The sequence below is a fragment of the Haliotis rubra genome, unplaced genomic scaffold, assembly GCF_003918875.1.
Source record: "Haliotis rubra isolate DU_JTF1 unplaced genomic scaffold, ASM391887v1 Scf290, whole genome shotgun sequence".
NCBI classification, from domain to species: Eukaryota; Metazoa; Mollusca; class Gastropoda; order Lepetellida; family Haliotidae; genus Haliotis; species Haliotis rubra.
This window is the reverse complement of record NW_025766958.1, coordinates 137518-162825: the sequence shown is the minus strand read 5'-3', so window position 1 is coordinate 162825 and position 25308 is coordinate 137518. Positions and strand designations below refer to the sequence as shown.

Genomic DNA, 25308 nt, shown 5'->3' with positions numbered 1-25308 from the left:
GGATGAATAGTATGGAATCATTAAAGTACTTTGTTTACATATTCGTATTCTAATTCAAACAGGCAACTGTGATTGCGTTGCTGACAACTGGTCAGGCGATTTGTGCGACACGTGCAGTGAGACGTTTTATGGCCCCAACTGTCTTCCATACACAAATGTCCTGAACATCATCCCAAGCTCTGGCCCTGACACTGGAGGAACAGACGTGCACATCTGGGGACACAACTTCCCAGAGACAGACAACAATATCTTCTACTGTAGATTCGACTCCACAGTGGTCAATGGCACGCGCATGTCGAAGGAACACGTCATGTGTAGGAATGCTCAGCATCAAGCAGGCAGTATAACTGTGGAGATTTCTCCTGATGGGCTACAGTTTACTCGAAATCAGGTAAAAAGCTAAGTCTACATAAATGCAAGTGAGACGGAATGAGAGGGTCTTGTGTGAGAAAGGTGGTTATTTGTCAAGCTTAATCATCAAGTTTGATCCCTATATATTCTGAGAACGAGATACCCATGAAATTCCGGGTTAGAATTGTTTTTATAGCAACCCATTCTTGTCGTAACGGTATAGGGTGGTCAGGCTCGCTGACTTGGTTGATAGCTCTCATCGTATCTCAGTTGTGTATCGTATCTCATGCTTTTGATCACTGGATTGTCTGGTCCAGACTTCAATTATTTACAGACTTATAGCTGGAGTATTGCTGAGTGCGGCGATAAAAAACCCAAACCCAAACGAAACGAAACAAAACTGAGAACTAGATGTCTAGTGACATTCGCAAGAAAGTACACAGTGAATGTTATGTGATCTTATCAACTCCTGTTCTCCAGACATCATTTACGTACTATGAAGTTTGTCCACCCGGAGCCTGTGGGAAGACGGAAAGCCCTCCTCATGGCCACTGCCTCTATGGAGGATGCATATGTATCCTGCCCTGGTCAGGTCAGGACTGCAGCGTCGAGCTGAAGGCACCAGTTATCTCCTTCTTTGAAAAGATGCAGGTTGCTGCTGAAGGAAATAAATATCAACTTCAATTAACACTCATTCAGGTAGGTTGTAATATTTTGCTTATCACAATACTTGTGGCATCGTATTTGCCCATGTGAACGTCACAGCTACCTCAGGTGCGTAGTAAAAATGTTCTTCCTAAAAGATGTAGTCACCGCGCGCATCTGTTGGTTCTGAATGATATTTCAGGACGTCACATATTATCTGTAATGACAGGTTAACTACCACTGCCTAGCTATCTGTGCTCAATCATCTGTCATATATAGATTTACTTTCATGAGCTCAAGACCTAATGACGCTCATTTTCAATGACCTATTCGGATAATTTTAATCCCTATTTTGCCTTTCTCCCAGTGCTAACTGTTTCACCAGATATTTGAGATTGATTATTTGCTTAAGTGAACTGACTTGTAACGATACACGTTAGAATTGGTCTTCATGACATCGTATCCCAATTGCATACCGGCTACACTGCGGATGCAAAATTTCTAGTATCTTAAAGAATTATTTTCAAGTTCTCTGGACCGTGAAATACTGGAGTGATGAAATACCATTGGCAATATATAGAGTGGTCTACAATTTACAGGGCAATGCTCCAATTGATTGGTACATATATGGAGCCCCTTCTGGAATGACAATTGACCAAAAGACCGGGCTCATCTTCTGGGAGAGGACAGTAGCCAGTGTCCAGACGTATATCATCAACGTCAGAGCATCCAACCGTATAGGACGTTCTGAGGTCCAGTGGTCACTGAAAGTCCAGCTGTCATATAACATCACAATAGAGGATGTGACACCCAGCGGGGTTCTTCATGTTCCGAAAACCATCCAAATCAGAGGAATGGTCACTTATTTTAGTGGAACCTCTCAATCTTTGATTGCTTTTGTGGATGTTAAGTGAGTTTTCATATGATCTTGTTTTGCGTTTTCATTGATAGTAGCATCAAAGATAAAGTTCGCACTGGAATTTGGCATAATAATAGTGAGTCAGTGAATGTATTATCAAACCTAATGGTTAGATATGAATCTTCTGATGTAGTGTACCTTAGAATGAGACTCTTTTTTCACTCGGAGACTGTTTTAATATTTTTAGACGCTTTATAGCATTCTTCTTCTATTAAGGGTACGAAATAAAGGCAGAATCACAACGATGTCCATTGTGACATCCCCGAGGAACAGGGAACGTTTTGAAGCAGTGTACTTCCCTAAAGCTGGTGACAGTGGACTGTTTGAAGTGGTAAAGTATTCTACTATCCTTCAGTTAGTACACATACCTCCATTGAAGCATTCAGTTAGTGTAATACTTTTGTTTGGTTCATTATCTTACTAATTTTCTTTTGCTGCCTCTCCTTTAGGATGGCCGCCATCCATCCGATAATGGGTTCACTCCTCAGAAATCCTGGAGTGTGTTGGGGATGATGTGTGTGCCAGGATATGTGAATAGACAAGCCTACTTGGACACGGACGTGGTGGAGATGCGGGGTGTTTCTGTACTCAAGAATGATGGCGTCAATAGGATCAGTAATATCACAGCCAGAGTGAGTTGAAATAATGTTCTGTAGGGCTTTTAACTATATATCCACATGATAATAGCAAATTTCATAGACATCGTCCACGTCTTTTGTCACCGAGTGCAATGAAATTTACAACACAAGTTCATCCTTTAAAAAGTCTTCCTTCATCTGCTTTTTCATGAAGCAATAATGTTGACAAGTCAACTGTTCTGTTTCTGTGCTATCAGGTAGAAGGCATTGGTGGTCCATTATCATCTGTAGTTGTGAGAGCTGGAAACAGACTTTCAAGCGATGGTTCTCAACCACTTATAGTATTCTTGGATACAGATTCTGAAGTGTCCATAGATGTGATCCTCACAGTATCTCATCCCCTCCGTGGTGTTATTGCTGTTGTGTTCAGTACACCCGATGGCACCACAGCCAGAGTTAGGATAGGATTGCAGCTGAATGTCCGAAAACCTGCTCTGGTCCTCTCGCCATCATCTCTGTCAGATAGTGTTCCCAGAGGAACACAGAAGACGTTCCAGGTACGTTTTCTGTGGAATATAAATTATGTCTAATAAGATGGCTAACTTAAAGGAGAATCCAGACGAAAACAAAACTTTTGATATATTGTAAAGGATATTCTAAAAGTCACCTTCCGTGATTAAAATTGAACAAAAAGTTTGTAAAATAGCAATAAAACCACAAAAAACGTACTCGTATTTCCACCTTTTACGGAAACACCCAACAGTTAATGAGCAGAGGGGGTATCACGTGACATGACGTCATATGTGCCTGTTGCTGATGGCTGCCTCTTTGATTTTACCTCACAACTTAACAGTGTCCATGGAAGTAGTAAAAGGTGTTCCTGATGTCACTTCTGAAATGGATGTTAGACCGTATCAATACGATCCGATTTTACATCTTGCAAGACAATCTTCCAGTGAAGATGAAGAAGAAGAATCAAGCGAAACGGAGGCACCGCTTGAGTTCAAAATAAATTAAAAATGTACCTTATCATTTAACAAGAATACTATTTGCCTGAAAAATGTGATACAGTTCCAACCAGCAAACCCACCCCTATAAGTATATGACCAGTCCCTAAGAATTATATTTTTTGCAATGTGATTGCAGTTCCTTTTGTGTCAAATGGGTGACTGGGATTTAAAAACAATAATTTTGCTTCAGACGGGGAAAATAGAAATTATCTGCTACAAAAATTACACTGGAGTTATTTTGTTGAATTTTTTTTAGGATCCTAGTTCTCATTTATAACGCAGCAAGTCTCCACACAAAATCCCAGCCTGGTCGAACAGAGATAATATTCGTGGCGCAGATAAGTTATTCCCCGAAAACTGGTGAATTATAAAATACTTGTCAGGACAATGTATGTTTCCCCAGTGTTTGGTTATGGAAATAGTTATGGTTCTCGGCCATAGCCTTAGTATGGCATCTTTTCAACCAATGTGAACACAGAACAACTTTCACGGCACACACTACAGACAAATAGCGAGTCTGATGCCGACGTGTGTAATTGCAAAAAATGGAAAACAATGAAAGCAACAAGTACTTCATGATTTGCCGTTGTATTCGGCAATGTTTCGGGTAGTCTGTAGCATTTAGGGCTCCAAACCGAAAAGAACGTCACAGTCTCTTTCATATGCGTCCGACTCGGAATGATCGGAGCATTTCTCCTGCCTAAGTCTGTCTCTTTACTTGGAAAACGGAAGAAATGGTGGCTCTCCATTGTTCGATGATTCCGTGCATCCCTAGGCAACAGAATACACCATCGTACCATTTACAAAAAGGACAGAAACAACACGATTTGTACTACTGTAGCGCTTGGTCTTTGGCAATATGGCGGACTCCAGGCACATTTGACGTCACGAACGGAAAGGTCACGTGGGTTCCAGCAAAATATGCATAATGGCCGAAGCTGAGATTTACAGAAACTGTTTTTGCGATTAAAACATTATTATACATAATTTTTAATTGAAATTTGGGAATATGTTTCTGATGACTTTATCTTTCACCAAGCAAATTATTGCAATTCACTCGTATTCTCCTTTAACTATTTCTGTGTGTATTTTTATCTTTTCATCGGCACTAATGCCAACAAAACCTATATATACCATGGTTTATTTTGAAGACATCACCAAAATAATCTCAAGTTCTCGAATATCAGGAATGTCATGTCTGGAACAAACTTGTAATTCCTGTCAACAGATTAATATCAAGAACGAAGGCGAGGTCAGCGCTAAATCACTCAGAGTAACACTACCTTCAGAACCAAGACTTACGATGTCTGCATACTCTACAACAACTACAACAGCTTCAGAAGATGGCCTTGACCTACACCCAAATGAGACGGCCATCTTGGTCCTGACAGTCACGACTGGCGCAACTGACAGTCTAGGCCAGTTTAGTGGCAGCGTAGCCCTGAACTCGGATCTGTCTTCTGCTAGTATCTCTTACAGGTTCTATGTGACATCCCAGGAGAAATTAAACATCACAGTTCGGGTAGAAGATGAATACACATATTTCGCCTCTGACAAGCCATTGGTGTCTGGTGCTGTTGTGACTCTTCAAAATCCTAGAAGAAGATACACGGAACGGAAAATAACCAATAATCAAACAGGTATGTTGCCTATCAAATATTCCTACGGAAACAATTCCTATGGTAATGTTTTGGTTTAAGTGAGTGAGTGAGTTTGATTTTACGCCGCTTGTAGCAATATTCCAGCAATATCACGGCGGGGGGACACCAGAAATGGGCTTCACACATTTTACCCATGTGGGGAATCGAACCCGGGCCTTCGGCGTGACGAGCGAACGCTTTACCAACTAGGCTACCCCACCGCCCCTTTTGGTTTAAGACAAATGATCAAGGGTCCTAATTTCAGTGAAATATATATTAAGCATGACAAAACGTGGTTGTTTTTAAAATATAGATACACAACAATCATGTAATAATGATATCCCTGCTTGTAATATGAATTCTTATATACCATATACAGCTGACATATGTTACGCCAAAGAGTTCGAATCCCCATATGGGTATAGTGTGTGAAGTCCTTTTCTGGTATGTCCCGCCGTGGTATTGCTGGAATATTGCTTAAAGATACGTAAAAAACTTACTTTTTAATTGTAATTGTGTTTTTCTATTCACAGAGTTTGTGGTGTTTGAGGATGTGCATGAAGATCGATACACGCTGACTGCCACCGCTCCTGGACATGGGTCCTACTCGGCTGTGATCATTGCCAAACCCTCAGACCCCTCCATCACCGTCTTCCTGCAGAGAGTTGCTGTAAAGTACACGTGGACTGTCACCCCCACAACCTTTCAGGACAAATACATAGTCACTCTGGATTCTACCTTTGAAACACAGGTAAATTGTAAACACTAGTGCTTCTTGAAAGGAAAATAGTTATTTTACTCACTAGGCAATTACTCAACAGATTTGTTGATAATTGTAACTGATATTTTATTGATGACTATTTTACACATTGGATCATTGTAGAGATCTTATTATCTTAATCACAAGGTGTTCACCATTTTTACACTCTCGGTATACAAATACATATTCTCCTTAATAAGGCGTATATTTATTCTATCTCGGTGATGGCGTCATGGGTATGTGGTGATCCATGGTTGTGTAAGCTATATATGAATGATCTGTAAAGGTACCTATGCCTGTTGTCACCGTGGAACCAGCCAGCCTGAATCTGATTCCTTATGAGGAAGGGAAGAAGGACGTGATCAATTTCAACATCACCAATCACGGCCTGATCAGGGCAGACAATGTCAGGTTTGCTCTGCCAAGTCATCCGACATTGATCTTTACACAGGTGAGTATGTTGCTTGCTATAACCACACATGCGTGTGGACATCATTTCTTGTGTCTCTTAACCTCATATTTCTCAAATATATACATCGTGGAAGGGTCAAATATTTGCATGCATATTAGGATGTTTTGCTTACCAGAAACATTTCAGTTATTAAGTTATGGCATTGTCTAGAAGTACCATACCTTAGCTCTTCTCCATCATTTAAAGTTGAAACATCTGGCCGTATTAAGTACCGTATTAAAACATTCGTGGGTCCCATTTGAAGCATTCTACACATTTCAGTTATTATTATATTCTGGAACTGTTTTGGCGACCATGTATACTAAGGGTAAACAAACACACCACAACATGATTATATTTTAAGTGGAACGCCCATTACCAACATGATGCACCGATCATTAAAAACTATAAGTACTTATAACCAATTTAAGTTCAATACAAATATTTGTTTAGATTAAATATTAAATATGGGATTGTGTAATCATAGATTAAGTATTGTAAAAACTGATCAATCACAGACTGGCCTCCTGGAAGAATGTTATCTCAGTAATATAAACACTGATTAAAAATGTGTGAGTTTGTGCAATCAGCAATGAATTTTTTCAATAATGCCAAGTCTCTATTGCGTAAGTGGTGTAATAACATTTGTCTGTATCGCCCTCCCAGACAATAGATCCGATAGGAGATGTAGCGGCAAACACAAGCATCATTGTTCCAGTCTTGGTTAAACTGAAGCCTCGAGTGAAGAGGAACCTAGGCACATCGGCATGTGGTTTGAAAATGCTTTACGATTACTTTTGTGGTGGTACAAGAACTGGAGGCCAGGACATCACTCTGACAAGGGTGTATCCAGGACGCCCTCCCTTGCCCTGTGGAGGTGGAGGTAGTCGAAGAAGGGGAGGAGGAGGAGGAGGAGGAGGAGGTTATGTTGGAATATCAGGTAATGCGTACAGAGATAATGTATCATCTATTTATCAGTGTCCCGTGCGTCCCTGCCCGTTTTCATTATTTGAAAACAAAACAAAGTTCATGTAAAGTATTTGGTTTCAGGTACTGGTGGTGGTGGGTCATCTCCATCTAGTTCAGTTGTTGTCTACAATCCCGTGACTCCACTCACCTGTAACTGTGCTGGGACGCTCATCAAGACGTGTGCTTTGGGTTTTCATCCAATTGCTGGATGCGCCGTAGCAGTGACAGGTTTTGCTGGTGCCAGTGGCTTCTGGGGATTTGCTAAAGCAATCTTTGACTTTGCTACTGCATGCGTCCTCCCTGTCGTGTGTCCTCAGTGTGCTCTAGGTCTTACTTTGTGGCAAGCTGTTGTGTAAGTTAAAAATACATAAAGTGTGAATGTGTAATAAGTGCGATGACTGGTTCATGTTTAGAGTTGGACATGATTGTTGTACTGTTTAAGACTCTTGTCAGACCTTGTTAGAAGCACGTTTCTGTATTTGAACATGAACAAATCTTGACCTTTGCTGTTATATTATGGAGGGTGTGTACTTTACAACATTTATCTAAAAGCTTTATTTATTTTGACAATTCAAGGAAACTTTCCAGTGTATGTAATAGATCTCACCATGTCTTGTCCTTAAACGTGACGGTATTTATAGCTACCATATGAACTTTCGTAGATCCTAATCTCAACTTCGACCTGATAATGATTTGTAGGAAATGTGTGCACATGTGCTCATGAGTTTCCCAAAATTGGTTAATATCTACATTCAGCATCACATAAATATTAGCATCTCTGATATGAATGCATATATAATTGATCAGTTAGCGTTAATCCCAAATCATTCGCTCTCTTTAGGTGCATATATGAAATGAACAGAGACTGTAGCTCAAACCGACGTCGACGTGCTACAAATGGGGAGATCATCCAAGGAGTGGTGAACAGTAACGTTGCCCTCAGGAACTACATGATAATGTTGGAGGAAGTCTTTGGAGGACAAGAAATGTAAGGCTTGACTTCCGTGTTGATGTGTCTTCAGTAACCAACGCTTGTCGTAAGAAGCGACTCAGGGCATCGGGTGGTCGGGCTCGCTGACTTGGTTGACATATCGTATCCCAAATACGTAGATCGAGCTCATGATGCTGGTCACTGGATTGTCTGGTCCAGACACAATTATATACAGGCTGCTGCCATTTAGATGGAATATTATTGAGTGCAGCTTTTAACAACCAACACAGTTAAATCATCAAGTTAATTGGAGAACATCGGGCGTTTATTGCTATGCATATACGATAACTAACCCACCAGTGGCATCTAACAATAATGAAAATTAACTAATGGAGTTTACATTGATGTATTCATGATTCACGGTGTCTGTGTTTTCAGGTTCGGTGTGTATGATAACAGTTGGATGTCTTCCTTCAACCTAGCCCTGGCTGATGATAGTGCAGGGGGAAGCTCTCTCTCCTCTAGTGAGATAGCATCCATTGTTGCTTCAATGAACTCCACGCAGGGGGTGATCGTAGAGAAGTTCCTGCTCAGGTGGAACAAAACAATGACAGCTTGGGAGGACGGAACACTCACTTCCCTTGGCCCTAAAGACAATGTCATTGCATATAATGTCATCATGTCGAGATTTCCGCAATTTAAGACAGACACGGAAAATGCCAAACAAGTAAGTTTCATATTTTTCATGTGTTACAGTATTTTAGACGTTTTCAATGCGGATTGTAAAGTTTGAGAGACATGAATTATACTTGCATCTCACAAGCCGCAAGCAGAGGTTTCAAATCATAATAATTACCACTGATTGAAGCAGCATGTTGACGAATATTTCAGTACACATTTTTTCATTATGCACAGCCTGTGAAGTCAAATCGATAACTCAACCGACGATGCCTCAGTCGTCCCTGCTAAAAACAAATTGTTTTCTTTTGTCTCGGTATCATGAACATGAACACATTGTTCCCCTTGAAGATTTGGGTAATAATCGCTCAATAATCCTCTTGTTCAAATACACAGTAGTGTCATGTTTGATCATTCCAGAGAGGATTTGACTCCATATTTGATGACTTTGGAAATGCAGTCAATGCCTATCAAGAAAAAGAAAAGAAGGTGAATACATGACAAGACTACGCATTTATTATATTTTGTAATCCTGTGTATTGTGTATCAAAGTTCAGTCACACTTTCCAAAAGATGACATACGCTTCCTATGATTGTCACATTAAAGTTAGTACATTATCATGAACTGATTAACTAACTGTATCTAGGTCATTCAGATTATTGAGATTAAAGTCCATCCCCCAACCCCTACCCCTAACTATCCCCCATGTCAGTTTAATGCTTGCTTATTTGAGAAACAGTTCCATCCTAGATTAGATCACGATGGAAACGTATTTCTAAATACTTAGCCCGACTGTTGCTAGTAGGAGGCACATGATTGTTCATGGGATTTTATTGGAAACACATCGGAAATAGTGTATCCACACATTTTACGTTTACGCCATGGTTCAAGTGAATACGTTGATGTGCAGAATGATACTGTACTTGTTTGAAAGTCCATGTCATCTTTTTCGTCAGGGTGGGAGTGATGATGGAGTGTGTGCCAAGGTTCGAGTACGTATTGTGCAAGAACTGGTCCTCACCCGAGATGCCTTCACTGCTCGTTTAGAGATAGAAAATGGAGAACAATCAGCCCTGGATAGCATTCGGGTCACCGTAAACATAAGGGCAACATATGGCGCTGGAACATCAGCTAATGACAAATTTTCAGTTGGTAAGTATATTTAGTCGGACATGTTCAAACTATATCTATTGCATCATATAGAACAGAAAACACGTCTTCATTTTGAGTAGGATTTAGGTTAAAGTAGTAGAAATTGCACGAGCTGTGAACACTTTGTATGATGTTCCTTCTTTTTTCCAAAGGAACCCCAACTTTGGTGGGTCTTACTGGAGTTGATGGTACAGGCAGGCTGGAGACAGACGTGTCAGGTACAGCAGAATGGCTGATCATCCCCTACTCAACAGCAGCAGTCAAAGAAGACACCCTCTATGATGTCGGCGGGACTCTTTCCTACACAGTTGATGGCTCCAACTTCTCCATCCCTCTCCTGCCAGACACTATCACAGTTAAACCAAATCCCAGCCTCACCGTCAACTACTTCCAGGAGAAATACGTCCAGGGTGATGACCCGATGACTTCAAACGTGACGGAGCCAGTTGTTCCCTTCACACTGGCAGTCATGGTCACCAATGAAGCCTACGGTGTAGCCCGCCAGCTGAAGATAACCTCCGCACAGCCAGAGATCATTGAAAATGAAAAGGGATTGTTAGTCTCTTTCAAGATAATTGGAGCGCAGTTGGATGGAAATCCTGTCAGTCCTTCTCTGTCTATAGACTTTGGAGATATTGAGTCCTTCGAGACCAAGACTGCTCGCTGGTTTCTAACATCAAGTCTAAGGGGGAAATTTTACAACTACACAGCTACGTTTGAGAACATTAACCCCCTTGGTGATCCTCAGTTATCCATAATGGAAGACCTTGGATATCACGAGTTGGTCCATCTGGTGAGACTCGAGTCTACAAATGACACAAAAGATGACTTTCTGGTTAATGATATCATAGATGAGGATGAAATGCCTGATGCAGTTTTTGACAGTTCAAATGGACTTGATTCGATTCCAGTGAGTTCATCTAATGTTACGGCCTTCAGTTTACGAAGAACCGAGACTGTTGGAACTAGGACGTATACTTACGTAGGCCTGACTGTTATGATGTCAAAGAGTCCCTCCACAATCTATGCCTACACTCGCCTGGTGAACAACGTGACAAGGGACAGTTTGACTGAAACACTCCTGCAGGTTACCAGAGATGATGGGAAGGATGTCATGGTAGGACCTAATGCCTGGCAGACATCCCACTACCATGATAAGTTTTACTTACATATATTTGACCACTACAAGAACATTACTGAATCAACCAATATCTCTTATTCACTGGTTTTTTGGGCCAAAAAATATGTACAAGCCGATATTTAATGAGGGTATTTACGAGATATTCGTTACATTTGGTCAGCTACCCGGCCCCATTCTTGGAGTTAAAGCAACGGATAAAGATGTCAACACGCAAGTGCGCTACAGTCTTGATAGATCATCTGTGTTTGCTATAGATGAACTGTCTGGAGAAGTCCGAAGCATTGAACCCCTCACAAATATGCTGTATGAATTGACTGTGACAGTAACTGATGATGGCATCCCCCTCCTTGAGTAGTTCAGCAAAGGTTGTGGTGAGGGTTGGAGACTTCAGCAGGTCGTCGTCCACCTCAACACCAACGACAGTTTCAACCTCTACTGACGAATCTTCAGTAACAGGAATTTCAGTCGGTAGATCCACTTCCCAGGTTTCAGGAGGGACATCTGCTGTGACTGTACCGGTTAACGTTTCAACCACCACGTCACCTACCACGTCAATCGCCACGTCAATCACCACGTCACCCACCAGCATTACAGCTTCGTCCACGAACAACACAAATGCTGTAGATACATCCTCTCCAACTATGGACACGGTTTCATCATCCTCGTTCAGCAACATATCAACAGGCTCTGGTTTTAACAGCTCAGTTACTTCAGGCTCGAGTTCTGTTCCCACTCCCACTGGTACTACCGTGTCAACATCCGGGGCAACAAACAACCTGTCCCGAGTTTGGACTTTGGTTGTAGCGGGAATACTGATGTATACAACATACATATCATTGTGAATATTCGATTTGCCCCTTTTGTATTTCATATTCGGGGGGAGCATGTGAACATCCATATTAAATCTGAGCATCTTTTTTATGTTTCTTCTAAAGACACTAGATTTGTATGATGAACCTGTAAGACAAAGATTGCTGCCCTAGCATACTTGTGTTCATAGAATGTCGACACTACTATTGTCTTAGGATCAGGTTCCCTTGTAGTTGTAGCTGCAAATGTTTCTTTGTATACAAAGACTGTATAATAGTCACATAATGACATGCACCACGATCAATAATAATCAGATTATATAGAGAATTATAAAACATCTCAAGAAACAGGCATTTGATATATAGAAGAGTTATATCACATGGACTTTTATTATCCTGCTTTACTTTTTATATTGCAAGATGTGCATAACAATTTCGAGCTTCTCATATTCATAATTAACCACAGCTGAGCGACGACTGTAGGTAAATTATCCTTAAAACAGCAGTACGTCATCCTTCACTAAATAACAGTTTGACTGACAGTTTGGACAGTTTGTGTTATTACTCTCATATACATTTTACAAGCCTTTACTGGACACGTTTACTACCCTGTACGGTGAAGTTCACTAAGCTTGAGACTAAGCTTTTTATACGTATATATATATTTTTATATTTTAGTAAGAATGATAATGTATATATTTAACAGGGTTCTACGTGAACTCATTGTTGGTTTTGTCAGAACTATATCGCGGTCGGGGTACATCATGTTACATTGTATGAATTCTTACTGTAATATTATCGTTTTTATGTATTTTCTCAAAATGCACAGAAGACATAATTTCATTGTATAATAATTAATATTAAATGAAAACAAGCATTGCTTTGACTCATGATGTATATGTGAATAAATGGCTTTTTTTAGGAAACTCAACCCGGCTGTGTCAGTGATTCTAATGTTGTCCAGGGCCGACATCGGCATTATTCCCCAGCAAATTAACAAATATCTTTTATCATTTTTTATATAAAATATCATTAATCAACATTTGAACCTTACAGATGTATGTATGGTAACTTGCGATTTTAGTTTGTTTGCTGTTTAACGCCGTACTTGACAATATTCAAGATGACGTGTCAACTAAGTCAGCGAGCTGGACCACCCTATCCCGTTAGTCACCTCTTACGATGAGCAACAACTGCTGAAAATGTTAACCCGGATCTTCCGGTTCGGTAACTTCAGACTTGATACTTCACGTTGTGGGAACACAATGACTCAAGGAGCCAGGTCACGTAGTGTAACATAGAATGAAAAATTCATCAGTAAAATGGGGTCTATCTCGGATTCCTCACAAAGGTTTGTTTGTTCTATAACGCCCGTAAACGGTCGACCCGGGAACACCATTCATACCTCTGTTATGAGCAATGCTCAACGGATATACGCCCATCAACACAAACATAGATTAGGATCAAGTGATATTTTAGTTGCAGCCAAGGTAGTTTAGGGATCAGCTGCAGCACGCGGGAGTAATGTGGTGAGAGTGAATGCTAGCGTAGTCATAACATGAACTGGTATGTCACAGTGAACGTGCTGGTTAACCTGTTATTTAATACTTTCAAGACAACGATGCTCTGTTTGTTCGTGTTAAAACACATTCCTAGTGTCATCCCGTGAACATCCGGGTTAGAATTGAATTCAGCAACCCATGCCTGTCGTCAGAGGCAACTGACGAGATCGGGTGGACAGGCTCGGTGACTTCGATGACACGTGTCATCGCATCCCCATTGTGTAGATCGATGCTCATGATGTTGATCACTGTCTTGTCTGGTCCAGACTCGGTTTTTTACAGATCATATATCTGAAATATTGACGAGTGTGTGCTGCGGAAAACTACAAACAAAACCAGCCAAGTATCCGACAATACACTTTATCTTACCTCACACATAAATGTCGCTTTCTGATTGGCTGAGCGCTCTTCTATTATTTTCAATGTACCCCGCTTACAAGCGAGTAACATTTCAATGTACCCCGCTGTCAATGGCACCTCATTTGGTGCTTCGTGTTAGTAATTCTTTATCTCGAATAACATTGAACCACGTATGATGTACGGAAATTAGCGATGTTTTGCGAATGCAAATCGATGGAAAGGAGAGAACTCTAAATCTGTTTTTCTTGTCAGCAAAATCTAGCGATGGCTACAAAGAGATTTGTACCCGTGGTTCAAACAATTCAAATTTAACATTAAGGTGTTCGGTAAGATAAATACGTCGTTCACTGGTCCCTCGGGGCCCATGGGTTGATGTACCCTCGATGTTTGTTCATGTTTATGAACATAAACATAAACATATCATTGCATATGAGTATTGCAATCAAGGTTCACTTATGCATTTATGATTCGTACGCAAATGTTTGGATATCTCGGTGTAATAATATGGACTGACAATGCAATGATTAATTTAATACACCCTTAATTCAATAAAAACAACAACGCCTTACTAACGAACTGTCGGTGTTAAGTTGGAAGATACTGCTTCTAATAATCTAATAATCACATAGAATGACTTCTTACCTCTTTGAGTCTACGACGAGTGATCAAACGTTCAACTTGAAACAGTCCAGGTAGAGCTGATCTTGATCGCGATCGGGGAGAAGATTGTATTGGTGATCCTTCGTGTATGCGCTTCCAATTTGTGTTCCCTCGTGTACAAAGATTCATCGTCTTATACAATCAGTTGTTAATGACAAAAATCACAAACACTGATGTCTTCTGAACGGTCCCTTCTGAGAAGAATGTCTCGCCCTATTTGTGCCTGTTGGCAGATTTCTACACATTGCTATCGCTGCTCAAGTAAATATTTCATTTGTTTACCCTAGGTATAGAGCGAGAGTAGTTTTCTTTTATTCAAAAACAATTTTTGAAAAGCATTTGAGTTTCCAAGTTTATAGTATTGCTTCCAACTGAACCGAGCGAAGACGCGTGAATACCAAAAATGAATCTGCGTGGATTCAAGTGGTGCGTTAACCTAAGGGATACAACTCTGTCATACCGGTAATTATACAGTTTTGTCTTAGGTGACCCGAATTTTCAGGTACAAAGTACAGTATTTAATATCTTGCTGTGTGAGGTGTTCTTTACATACAGGTGGACATGTGATATAACTGCAAGTTGTGAAGCTAGGAAATGATGTGTTTACTTTCGTACTTGCGACAGATTGTGTGAAAGTAGCCCACAATGCATGTTTTCCGTGTGTACATGCATTTAACTGCACATGCAAGGTCATGTATTTGTAACGCAAAGGAACATGATTTTCAGGTATGTCAAAATTATGTAAAAATATCATTGAAAATAACAGATAAATGCGAATACGACATGAAGCAAGGTATTATTGTATTATAATACAAAATAGAGAGTTTTAGAGAGGTTTTCTGAACGTCCTTCTTTGTGATCATAGAGGACACGCTTCGCTGAACGCAACCCTACTGGAGGTTCAGTGGTCATGATTCTTGCACATGGAACTGATGGGAAAGTCTCCCATTCCCCAACATCCCAACTTCGTACCCACATACCTAGCCTCTAATGTCTATCACATGAATGCTAGGAAACCCACCCATGTGTGTAATATTTACACAAACAACGTATAACTACAATGCCTCTGTATTGCCGATGTCTCGTGGCAAATGAAGAACGTCACACACAGCTCTGTATTCTTTGTGTGACGCACCTACGAAGCCGTGACAACTTAAACATCTACATCCTTGTATCTCTCTTCAACAAGGACCCTTCCCCACCTGAGTTTACTTTTATCAAAGTGTGTATAATACAAAACATACATTGTTGTCCTAAAGGTTATTGATGACGAGGAGATTTCCTGGTTTGTGGACCGAGTTACAAGAGCACATTGGTTCCTGCTGTGTCCTGTATTTACCCTACAGTGGGACTTGTGGTATCTTTATGTGATGAAACACGTTTTATTGGTTAGCCTGAACAATTTGTATTATGCGCTTTCAGACGTACTCCTTGTGTATTGATGTTTGAAATAACGCCCTGGATACTTTGTATTCTATGCACATATGTTTTTCAAATATCCCAGCCATTGCTGTATTACCTAGAGTTTAGGCAAGTGTTTGCTTATCCGTATTCTGCAAACTTCCCGGGTTCCGATCAACAAAATGTTCGTAACGTTACGAGGTATTGTACCTATAAAGTTTATCATAGGGTTACGAATGACGTAGAGCTGCGTACGCTTTGTGAATCGAACCCCAGCGTCCCATTCCACAAAGCGTTCGTAGCGCTAAGACATTCGTAAGCCTATGATAAATGATAGAGTTACGGTACGTCGTAACGTTACGAAGGCTTTCTGGATCGGGACCCTGACTTGTAAGCAACAATATACGATGTCCATACTTAGATTGAGACAACTGCTTTAGGTTGAAAATTTGTGAAATTCCTCCAGCACGTCGTGAAAGAATACATTTCATCTGTTGTAATACAATATAGCCGCAAATATTTACAATATATTATAATCAAGATTGAAAGAAAGATATTTGCAAGGGCCACCGTTTCTCTCATTTTGAAATAAGTAAATGTTTGGTAAACATTCATATTTATTTGTTTTAAAAAGAACACGGTTAAACCAAGTAATGCACATATTGTCTACTTCCGTAGAAATGATGCAAGATTGTATTTTTATTCAGTTTCGCCTTGTTATTAAGTGCCCGTTCCCAAGTTAAATGCCAATACCAATTGTTCCAGGTCTGAGCAGTTCGCATCCATGTTGCAGAATTACCTCTACTAGTTGCACCAGAATCCGCTGACCTTGGTACCATACCCGTAGCTATAACTATGGAGAACCCAATTACAAATATTTGAGTACTAAGTGTAGCGTTTGTGAAGGTATTATTTACACGACTGTAGCGACATAAAACAACACTGCCAATTATGATTGTAAAGATCCTGGTTAGAGTTGAACTCCAGTAACACATCCTTGTCGTAAGAGGCGAGTAATGGGATCGGGTGATCAGGCTTGCTGACTTGATTAATACATGTAATCGTATCCCAATTGCATAGATCGATGCTCATGCTGTTGATCACTGGATTGGCTGGTCCAGACTCGATCATTTACAGACCGCCGCCATATAGCTTAAATATTGCTGAGTGCGACATGTTACGGGTACTGTAACGTCAAGACATGCTACAAGGCCTGTAACGTCAAGACATGTTACGGTTGCTGTAACGACAAGACCTGTAACGTCAAGACATGTTACGGTTGCTGTAACGACAAGACATGCTACGGGGGCTGTAACGTCAAGACATGTTACGGGACTGTAACGACAAGACATGTTACGTGTACTGTAACGTCAGGACATGTAACGAGGTCTGTAACGACAAGATATGCTTCGGGTACCGTGACAGCACGACATTGTCAGCCAGATGAACCTTGGGACCGTTTGCAGTCTAATTTCATGTTATTGTTAGTGTTTCGCCGGTCGTAAGTCTACGTTAAGGTATGGGAATAACGACAGCGTTAGCGCTGAGATCACTTTGTACAACGACACCCTGATGTTATGACTGTCATACAATGTATATGCATTAACTGTCACAGCCAGTGACTCTTTCTATCAGTTTACTTACTGTTGGTAATACCCATCTAAGTTTTAAACTAAGACGCAAGACAAAAATACTAAATACACAAGTCCGTGGAGGTTTTTTGTATTAGCAAAGATGTTAACCAGAATATAATTTTAATATGGTGGATAATGTTTAGACTTTGACAATGTCACTGTAACTGTGTCACCGCGACCTAGACATAGACCTGGTGACACTACTGCGAGTTGTTTTCCTCACCACTAACATTACTGACAATCAGTAGACCGTAGACAGTCGAAATAGGTGCGGCGCTAGAGTTACTTGGACGACACCGATCTTACACAATATTATTGAAATTTTATTAAGTATGCGACCAGTGACGAACAATTGTTCAAGAACATGTTTTATGTTGTGGAGAATGAAGGTAGACCGGAGATAGGCGCGCTTGTGTATGCGTGCTTGTGTGTGTGTTTGGGTGTGCTTGCTTGCATATACTTTCAAAGTCACATGTTGCATTTACGCACTGTTTGGACTTGATGCCATAGAAACGTGGAACCAAGAACTTAGCGATTACACAGTGTTTAAGGTCATTTGTGTGGCTTGCATGACTGAAAGTATTAAATAGTTTTCTAATAGTTGCATTACATATCCATAATGACTCCCTCAACAACCCAAACTGCGACATGGCTGTCAACCATATCAGTAGCTGTCAATCATGTCAATAGCTGCCAAATCAGCTGGTCACGGTGACAGTGACAGCTTGAAGCATCGATCTCTGCAACTGGGATACGATGACATATGCCAACCAAGCCAGCAAGCCTGACCACCCGATCCCATTAGTTGCCCCTTTTGACAAGCATGGGTTGCTGAAGGCAAATTCCAACCCGGATCTTCACGGGTGGCATGTAGGGGCTATCCCAAAGTTTTGGGCCTAAAATACTTCTCATATGTGCATGATAAAAGTAACTATGATATTGAAGAATGGTTTATATCATTCAAATAAACGTAACATTGACATTCACATATCGCTAGTTTCCGGTCATGTGACATCTAATGACGTGTACCCCTATTAAGTACAGAGCAGTCATAAAGTCTTTTGGTCCCCGAGGCCCACCCGGAGAAGCACATTGAAGAGCGACTGACAGCAGTACTCGTAGCCTCTGACAATCAGTACTCGTAACTTCAAAACATTCACACCTAGTGGCAGATGCTAATATATTTGTTCATTCATGTATGTACATACATTTTAATCTGGCTTGAACAATGCTGAGAAACTAGCTATACATCCAACGCCTTGGTTGGCCCAAGCATAACCAAAACGTGAACTAAATAAGATATGTCTAACATTACTTGCTCAATTATGTCTACCTACTGAATCAAGATTTCGTAAGCCTTACGCGGAAGTCGATAAGGTGGCATGTGAAGTAGTTTTAGCCAATATTTAGCGAACTATCTATACACAATGGGTATCATCCACATTGCCCAAGAGCCATCACATTAGGAGTGTTGATGCTTGTATCAAGATAGTGTTAACATGCGAGAAACTGGACCCTTTCTATCACCTCTGTTCTTTGGATGTTCTCATATTTTGCATCCGTAAAGAAGGATGGGTTTAATTTTTTTAATGAAGTATTTTGAAACATGTTAGGCTGGGACTTTTCCAAATGTCCAAAATAATTTTTATAAATCATCATTAATGCAATTTTTTTCGTTAAACGCCAAAATGTGATACTTCCCTTGTTAAATTTACTGATGGAGAAATGAGAAAAGCCGTTTATATGTACGAGTACATGAACGACGAAACGCGATTCCCTCCCATGTACGGTTTTTACAATGACTTGACTGACTCGGGCATCGATGAGGACGATTACTCGCATGCGATACACGTGTGGGATAAACTGGGCTGCAAGACTTTGGGCGAGTACCACGATGTCTACCTGAAAACGGACGTGCTGCTGCTAGCCGACGTCTTCGAAATATACAGAAAAACCTGCCTGAAACAATACGGCCTGGATCCCGCCTGGTATTACACCAGTCCCGTTCTCTCCTGGGACGCCTTGTTGAAAAAAACGGCATGGAATTGGAACTGCTGACCGATTACGGCTTGCACATGTTTGTCGAGAAAGGTTTGAGACCTGGGATTTCGATGTCGGCCAGGCGCTATGCCAAAGCCAACAACAAGTACATGGACGGCTACGACTCGACCAAACACGTACAACAATCTGTGCGGCTGAAGCATAAGCCAAACACTACCCACCGGCACCTTCGAGTGTTGCGACATCGGCACGATCGGCGACGTCACGAGCATCACTCAGGATTCGAATGTCGCCTACATACTCGAAGTCGACTTGGACTATCCCACCGAGTTGCATCGCCAACACAACAGCTACCCACTGGCTCCCGATAGCTTGGCGGTGAACCGAGACTGGCTGTCCGACTACCAGCGACACTTGCTGGGCGCAAAAGGCAAACTTGCCGACGTTCAAAAACTCGTGCCCAACTTGATGAACAGGAAAAAGTACATCGTGCACTACAGAAACCTGCAGCTGTATACGTCGTTGGGAATGAAGATGACGAAAATACACAGAGCGCTACGGTTCAATCAAGGGCCGTGGATGGAGCCGTGCACCATTCACGCCTAATTTTTCATTCTGAAAGGGGGCCGGAGTTTGACAAAAATAACGTTTATAGGGTACCTTTAATAGAGTCACCATTCCTTATACTGCTACGTGTGTTCCTACGTGTGTGTGCGTGCGTGTGCGTGTGCGTGTGCGTGCGATTTCATAAAGGAGAGCGTATCCTGGTACACAGATTGGCACAGCCTTGCATGTCTCAACAGGTAAAACATAAGCTTCCTAAAATAGCCGCGGAGATCCACAGTCACTATTTTCTCCATGACCATTTACGTATTGTCCCTTAACAATGGTCTAGTGATGTATAAACACACTGCTTTAGTGAAAACACATTGGCTGCTGTCTGTGTTTGCTGGAGGGTTCTCATTGTACATTTTACGTAATCAGGGACAGTCATGCATTGTTGGCTTAGCTCACATTGAAAAGCAATGAACCTGCGAATCGTGTAGACAAGACGGAGCTGTTGGAGACGAAGAGTGTTGTATGGTATATATAAAGTCTATACGGTGTGGGGGTTATCAGTTATAGCTGGAAGACAGCAGCTATAACGGGCTGGCTGAATCTCTTCACAACATGTCAAGTGTCAGTGTTGGACTGACCAGGTATGTTGTACTGGTCTGCACCATCGCTGTCGCTACTCTACCGGGTAAGTAGTACAATGTATGTAACCCGTGTTTCAGTTATCCGGATCTGTTATTTTCACATGAACCGGACATGAATGGATGACTATGACAGAAAGACATGGCTCGAGAACTATGAAGGAATATGATGCAGAAACAGTAATGACGGGACATGTTACATGTGGATGGTGACGGCAGGACGCGCTATGAGGACTGTACCGGCATGACCGGTTTAGTGATGACAGGACATGTTACGGGACTGTAATGACAGGAGAAGTTACGGGTACTGTAACGTCAAGACATGTTACGGGCTGTAACGACAAAACATGCTACGGGGCGGTAACGTCAGGAGATGTTACGGGGCTTTAACGCTAGGACATGTTACGGTACTGTAACATCAAGACACGTTACTGTGTTATAACGGTAGGACATGTCACGTTTACTGTAACGTCAAGACATGTTACTGGGCTGTAACGACAAAATATGCTACGGGTACCGTGACAGCAGGACATTGTCAGCAGATGAAACTTGGGACCGTTTGCTGTCTAATTTCGTGTTATTGTTTTTATCATACTCCAGGGTGTCGTTGTAAAAAGGAACCTTAGTGTTGTGCCGGTCGTAAGTCTACGTTAAGGTATGGGAATAACGACCGCGTTAGCGCTAAGATCGCTTTGTACAACGACACCCTGGTATTATGACTGTTATACAATGTATATGCATTAACTGTCACAGCCCGTGACTCTTTCTATCAGTTTATTTACTGTCGGTAATACCCATCTAAGTTTTAAACTAAGACGCAAGACAAAAGTACTAAATACACAAGTCCGTGTTTTTTTTGGTATCACATTAAAATTAAAATAAACACTGAGAAAAGTAAGATAGTTGTGTTCAGGAAGGCTGGGTGACTTCGCAAATATGAACGTTTCACTTTAGATGGTTTACCTCTTGACATTGTACTCACTTATAAATATATTGGTATTCATTTGTCATCATCTGGAAGCTGGTTTGTAACCCAAAAGATTTTATCGCAGCAAGCTTTGAAAGCTTTGTTTTCTTTAAAAAGTGGAATCCATATTTTTACTAATTTGTCATTAGATGTGCTATTAAAACTTTTCGATGTTAAGATATTACCTATATTGATGTATGCTTCGGAAATTTGGAGTTTTCATCCTTCTAAAGATATTCTTAATGTACATGGTAAATATTGCATCTTCCAAGAGGATTTCGAAATATTTTAGCTCGGGGTGAATTAGGTCGTTTTTCACTGAAAGTAAATCAATTTGTAAGAATTATCAGTTTTTGGGTACGGTTGACTCAACAGAATGACAATATATATAATCTTATCAATTGCTTATCTTTATCAAGATAGACAAGTAGAAATTGGAATACCTTGTTGGGCGTTACAAGAAAAACAGCTATTAGACAAGTATGGTTTTGGATATGTATGGAAAACCCAACTAGCTTCGACCTTTCATCTTTTATAGGTACCTTTAGAAATAGATGTATTGATATAGATACACAAACTTGGTTTACACGTATTCATTCTTATCCTAAAAAACTGAATTTATATTGTGACATTAAACTTTCTTTTGAGAGAGAGGTGTATTTAACTTGTCTGGATGTACCAGCTTATCGTAAGGCTCTGACTATATTTCGTTGTTCAGGCCATCAGTTAATGATAGAGTCTGGAAGAAAATCTGGTCTGACAAGAAATTCTATATTAATTCCATCTTGTGTTATACCTGTAATTGAGACAGAATATCACATGCGTTTGGGATGTCCTTTTTACTATGATCTCAGACATACAATTTTGCCTGAGTTCTATTGTACTCACCCTTCTTATGATAAACTTGTATTACTTTGCACATCACACGATTCAGGTATTTTAAATCGTTTAGAGAAGTTTTTGTTCCTTGCATTCAAACAACGTAATAATTACCTTAACAAAACATGTACAACCCATTAAGTGTATGTTTATTGGACCTTGTACAGTGTTATGGCGCTCCAGATTTCCACTTCCATGATATGACTTATGTAACTGTATAATGGGCCTGTGGCCCCTGTATTGAATAAACCAGTTTATTTAATTTTGGAATTAAGAGTCATACTGTGGACAGGAATTTGTTTCTAAAGCATTTTTTCAACTAACTAGACATGCCCTTTGACTTCATGTTAGTTATATTCATTGATCATTGTCATGCTGAAATCCGTCTTGATGAAAATATGGACAATTTTAGACTGGTGCGTTTTCAATGATGTTCAGTATATGTATAATGATGGACTTTGACAATGTCACTGTAACTGTGTCACCGCGACCTAGACATACACCTGGTGACACCACTGCGAGTTGTTTTCCTCACCACCAACATTACTGGGAATCAATAGACCGTAGACAGTCGAAATAGGTGCGGCGCTAGAGTTACTTGGACCACACCGGTCTTACACAATATTATTGATGTTTTACTAAGTATGCGACCAGTGACGAACAATTGTTCAAGAACATGTTTTATGTTGTGGAGAATGAGTGGTAGACGTGCGCGTGTATGTGCGGGTGTGCGGGCTTGCGTGCGTGTTTGGGTGTGCTTGCTTGCATATACTTTCAAAGTCACATGTTGCATTTACGCACTGTTTGGACTTGATGCCATAGAAACGTGGAACCAAGAACTTAGTGATTACACAGTGTTTAAGGTCATTTGTGTGGCTTGTATGACTGAAAGTATTAAATAGTTTTCTAATAGTTGAATTACTTATCCATAATGACTCCCTGAACAACCCAAACTGCGACATGGCTGTCAACCATATCAGTAGCTGTCAATCATGTCAATAGCTGCCAAAACAGCTGGTCACGGTAACAGCGAGAGCTTGAAGCATCGATCTCTGCAACTGGGATACGATGACATGTGCGAACCAAGTCAGCAAGCATGACCACCGGATCCCGTTAGTTGCCTCTTTTTGTCAAGCATGGGTTGCTGAAGGCAACTTCCAACCTGGATCGTCGCAGGTGGCATACAGGGGCTATCCCAAAATTTTGAGCCTAAAATACTTCTCATATGTGCATGATAAAAATAACTGAAACGGAAGAAATGGATATGCTTAAGTACAGAGCAGTCATAAAGTTTTTTTGGTCCTCGAGGGCCACCCGGAGAAGCACATTTAAGAGCGGCTGACAGCAGTACTCGTAGCCTCTGACAATCAGTACTCGTAACTTCAAAACATTCATAAGTGCCAGATGCTAATATATTTGTTCATTCATGTATGTACATACATTTTAATCTGGCTTGAAAAATGCTGAGAAACTAGCTATACATCCAACGCCTTGGTTGACCCAAGCATAACCAAGACGTGAACTAAATAAGATATGTCTAACATTACTTGCTCAATTATGTCTACCTACTGAATCAAGATTTCGTAAGCCTTACGCGGAAGTCGATAAGGTGGCATGTGAAGTAGTTTTAGCCAATATTTAGCGAACTATCTATAAACAGTGGGTATCATCCACATTGCCCAAGAGCCGTCACAGTAGGAGTGTTGATGCTTGTACCAAGATAGTGTTTACATGCGAGAAACTGGACCCTTTCTATCACCTCTGTTCTTTGGATGTTCCCATATTTTGGATCCGTAAAGAAGAATGGGTTTTATTTTTTAATGAAGTATTTTGAAAAATGTTAGGCTGGGACTTTTCCTCATGTCCAAAATGATTTATAAACTTTCGTTAATGCAATTTTTTCGTTTAACGCCAAGCTGTGATACCTTTTGTTAAATTTAATGATGGAGTTATCAATAGCCCAATGTTTTTTATATTCTGGAACAACTTCTACAATTCCATTACGATAATACCATTCTTCATATTATTTGGGATTTCCACCATCACGGAAAAAACATCAATTTTGCTTTTGGGTGGTTGACATTTAACTTCCATGTTGAACAGTAGTCATCTAGAATATTCAGTTGCTCTTGTAACCCACTAACTCTATCAGACATGAAAATAACATCATCAGCAAGAATCAGTAGAAACAGTTCATGTAAGTCAGAGTATAATTCTACTACCCTACGACAAGTATTACGAATATCGGCTGCCAACTCATTAATAAAAGAGTGAAAACATTGGGCTTAATACACTGCCCTGTTCTATTCCAATCGGACAGTCAAAACACTCAGTAAAACCACCGTTACACCGAGCGCATGCTGTTCATATTCAACATTTTAACAGCTAGATCACATTTTTGAGGGCATACATAAGTTTATTTCTATCGATAGAATCAATTTTTTTTGGAAATCTTCAAAGGCAACATTGAATCTACCTCTACGTTTACTTAAACTCTTTAGTATACAAGCGGTTAGTGTGAACTACTTCTTTGAGAGGCATTTTACAAGTTGCAAAGATGAATGAAAACCAAGTTCTATGGATGGTCAGCTTCTTTATTGCAATGAGTGTGAA

The 25308-nt window shown here is 40.6% G+C and overlaps 1 protein-coding gene across 5 annotated transcripts in view; it reads left to right on the top strand.

The window, feature by feature from the left end:
- Positions 1 to 25308, top strand: part of LOC124281912 — a 139929-nt gene that overhangs the window by 24537 nt on the left and 90084 nt on the right. For 2 of the 5 annotated variants that reach the window (XM_046717915.1, XM_046717914.1), the window contains 16 exons: positions 63 to 391; positions 832 to 1050; positions 1596 to 1906; positions 2132 to 2246; positions 2365 to 2547; positions 2751 to 3050; positions 4732 to 5143; positions 5677 to 5894; positions 6190 to 6354; positions 7021 to 7294; positions 7405 to 7675; positions 8165 to 8311; positions 8693 to 8981; positions 9353 to 9421; positions 9890 to 10085; positions 10238 to 12966. The exons of 1 other annotated variant lie outside the window; for it this stretch is intronic. In XM_046717915.1, coding sequence (XP_046573871.1) covers positions 63 to 391; positions 832 to 1050; positions 1596 to 1906; positions 2132 to 2246; positions 2365 to 2547; positions 2751 to 3050; positions 4732 to 5143; positions 5677 to 5894; positions 6190 to 6354; positions 7021 to 7294; positions 7405 to 7675; positions 8165 to 8311; positions 8693 to 8981; positions 9353 to 9421; positions 9890 to 10085; positions 10238 to 11349 — 4610 coding nt within the window. In that variant the 3' untranslated portion in view covers positions 11350 to 12966. Of the gene's footprint in view, positions 1 to 62; positions 392 to 831; positions 1051 to 1595; positions 1907 to 2131; positions 2247 to 2364; positions 2548 to 2750; positions 3051 to 4731; positions 5144 to 5676; positions 5895 to 6189; positions 6355 to 7020; positions 7295 to 7404; positions 7676 to 8164; positions 8312 to 8692; positions 8982 to 9352; positions 9422 to 9889; positions 10086 to 10237; positions 12967 to 20686; positions 20897 to 25308 lie in introns of those variants that run through there. 2 more of the 5 variants (XM_046717913.1, XM_046717911.1) reach the window with 1 other exon arrangement.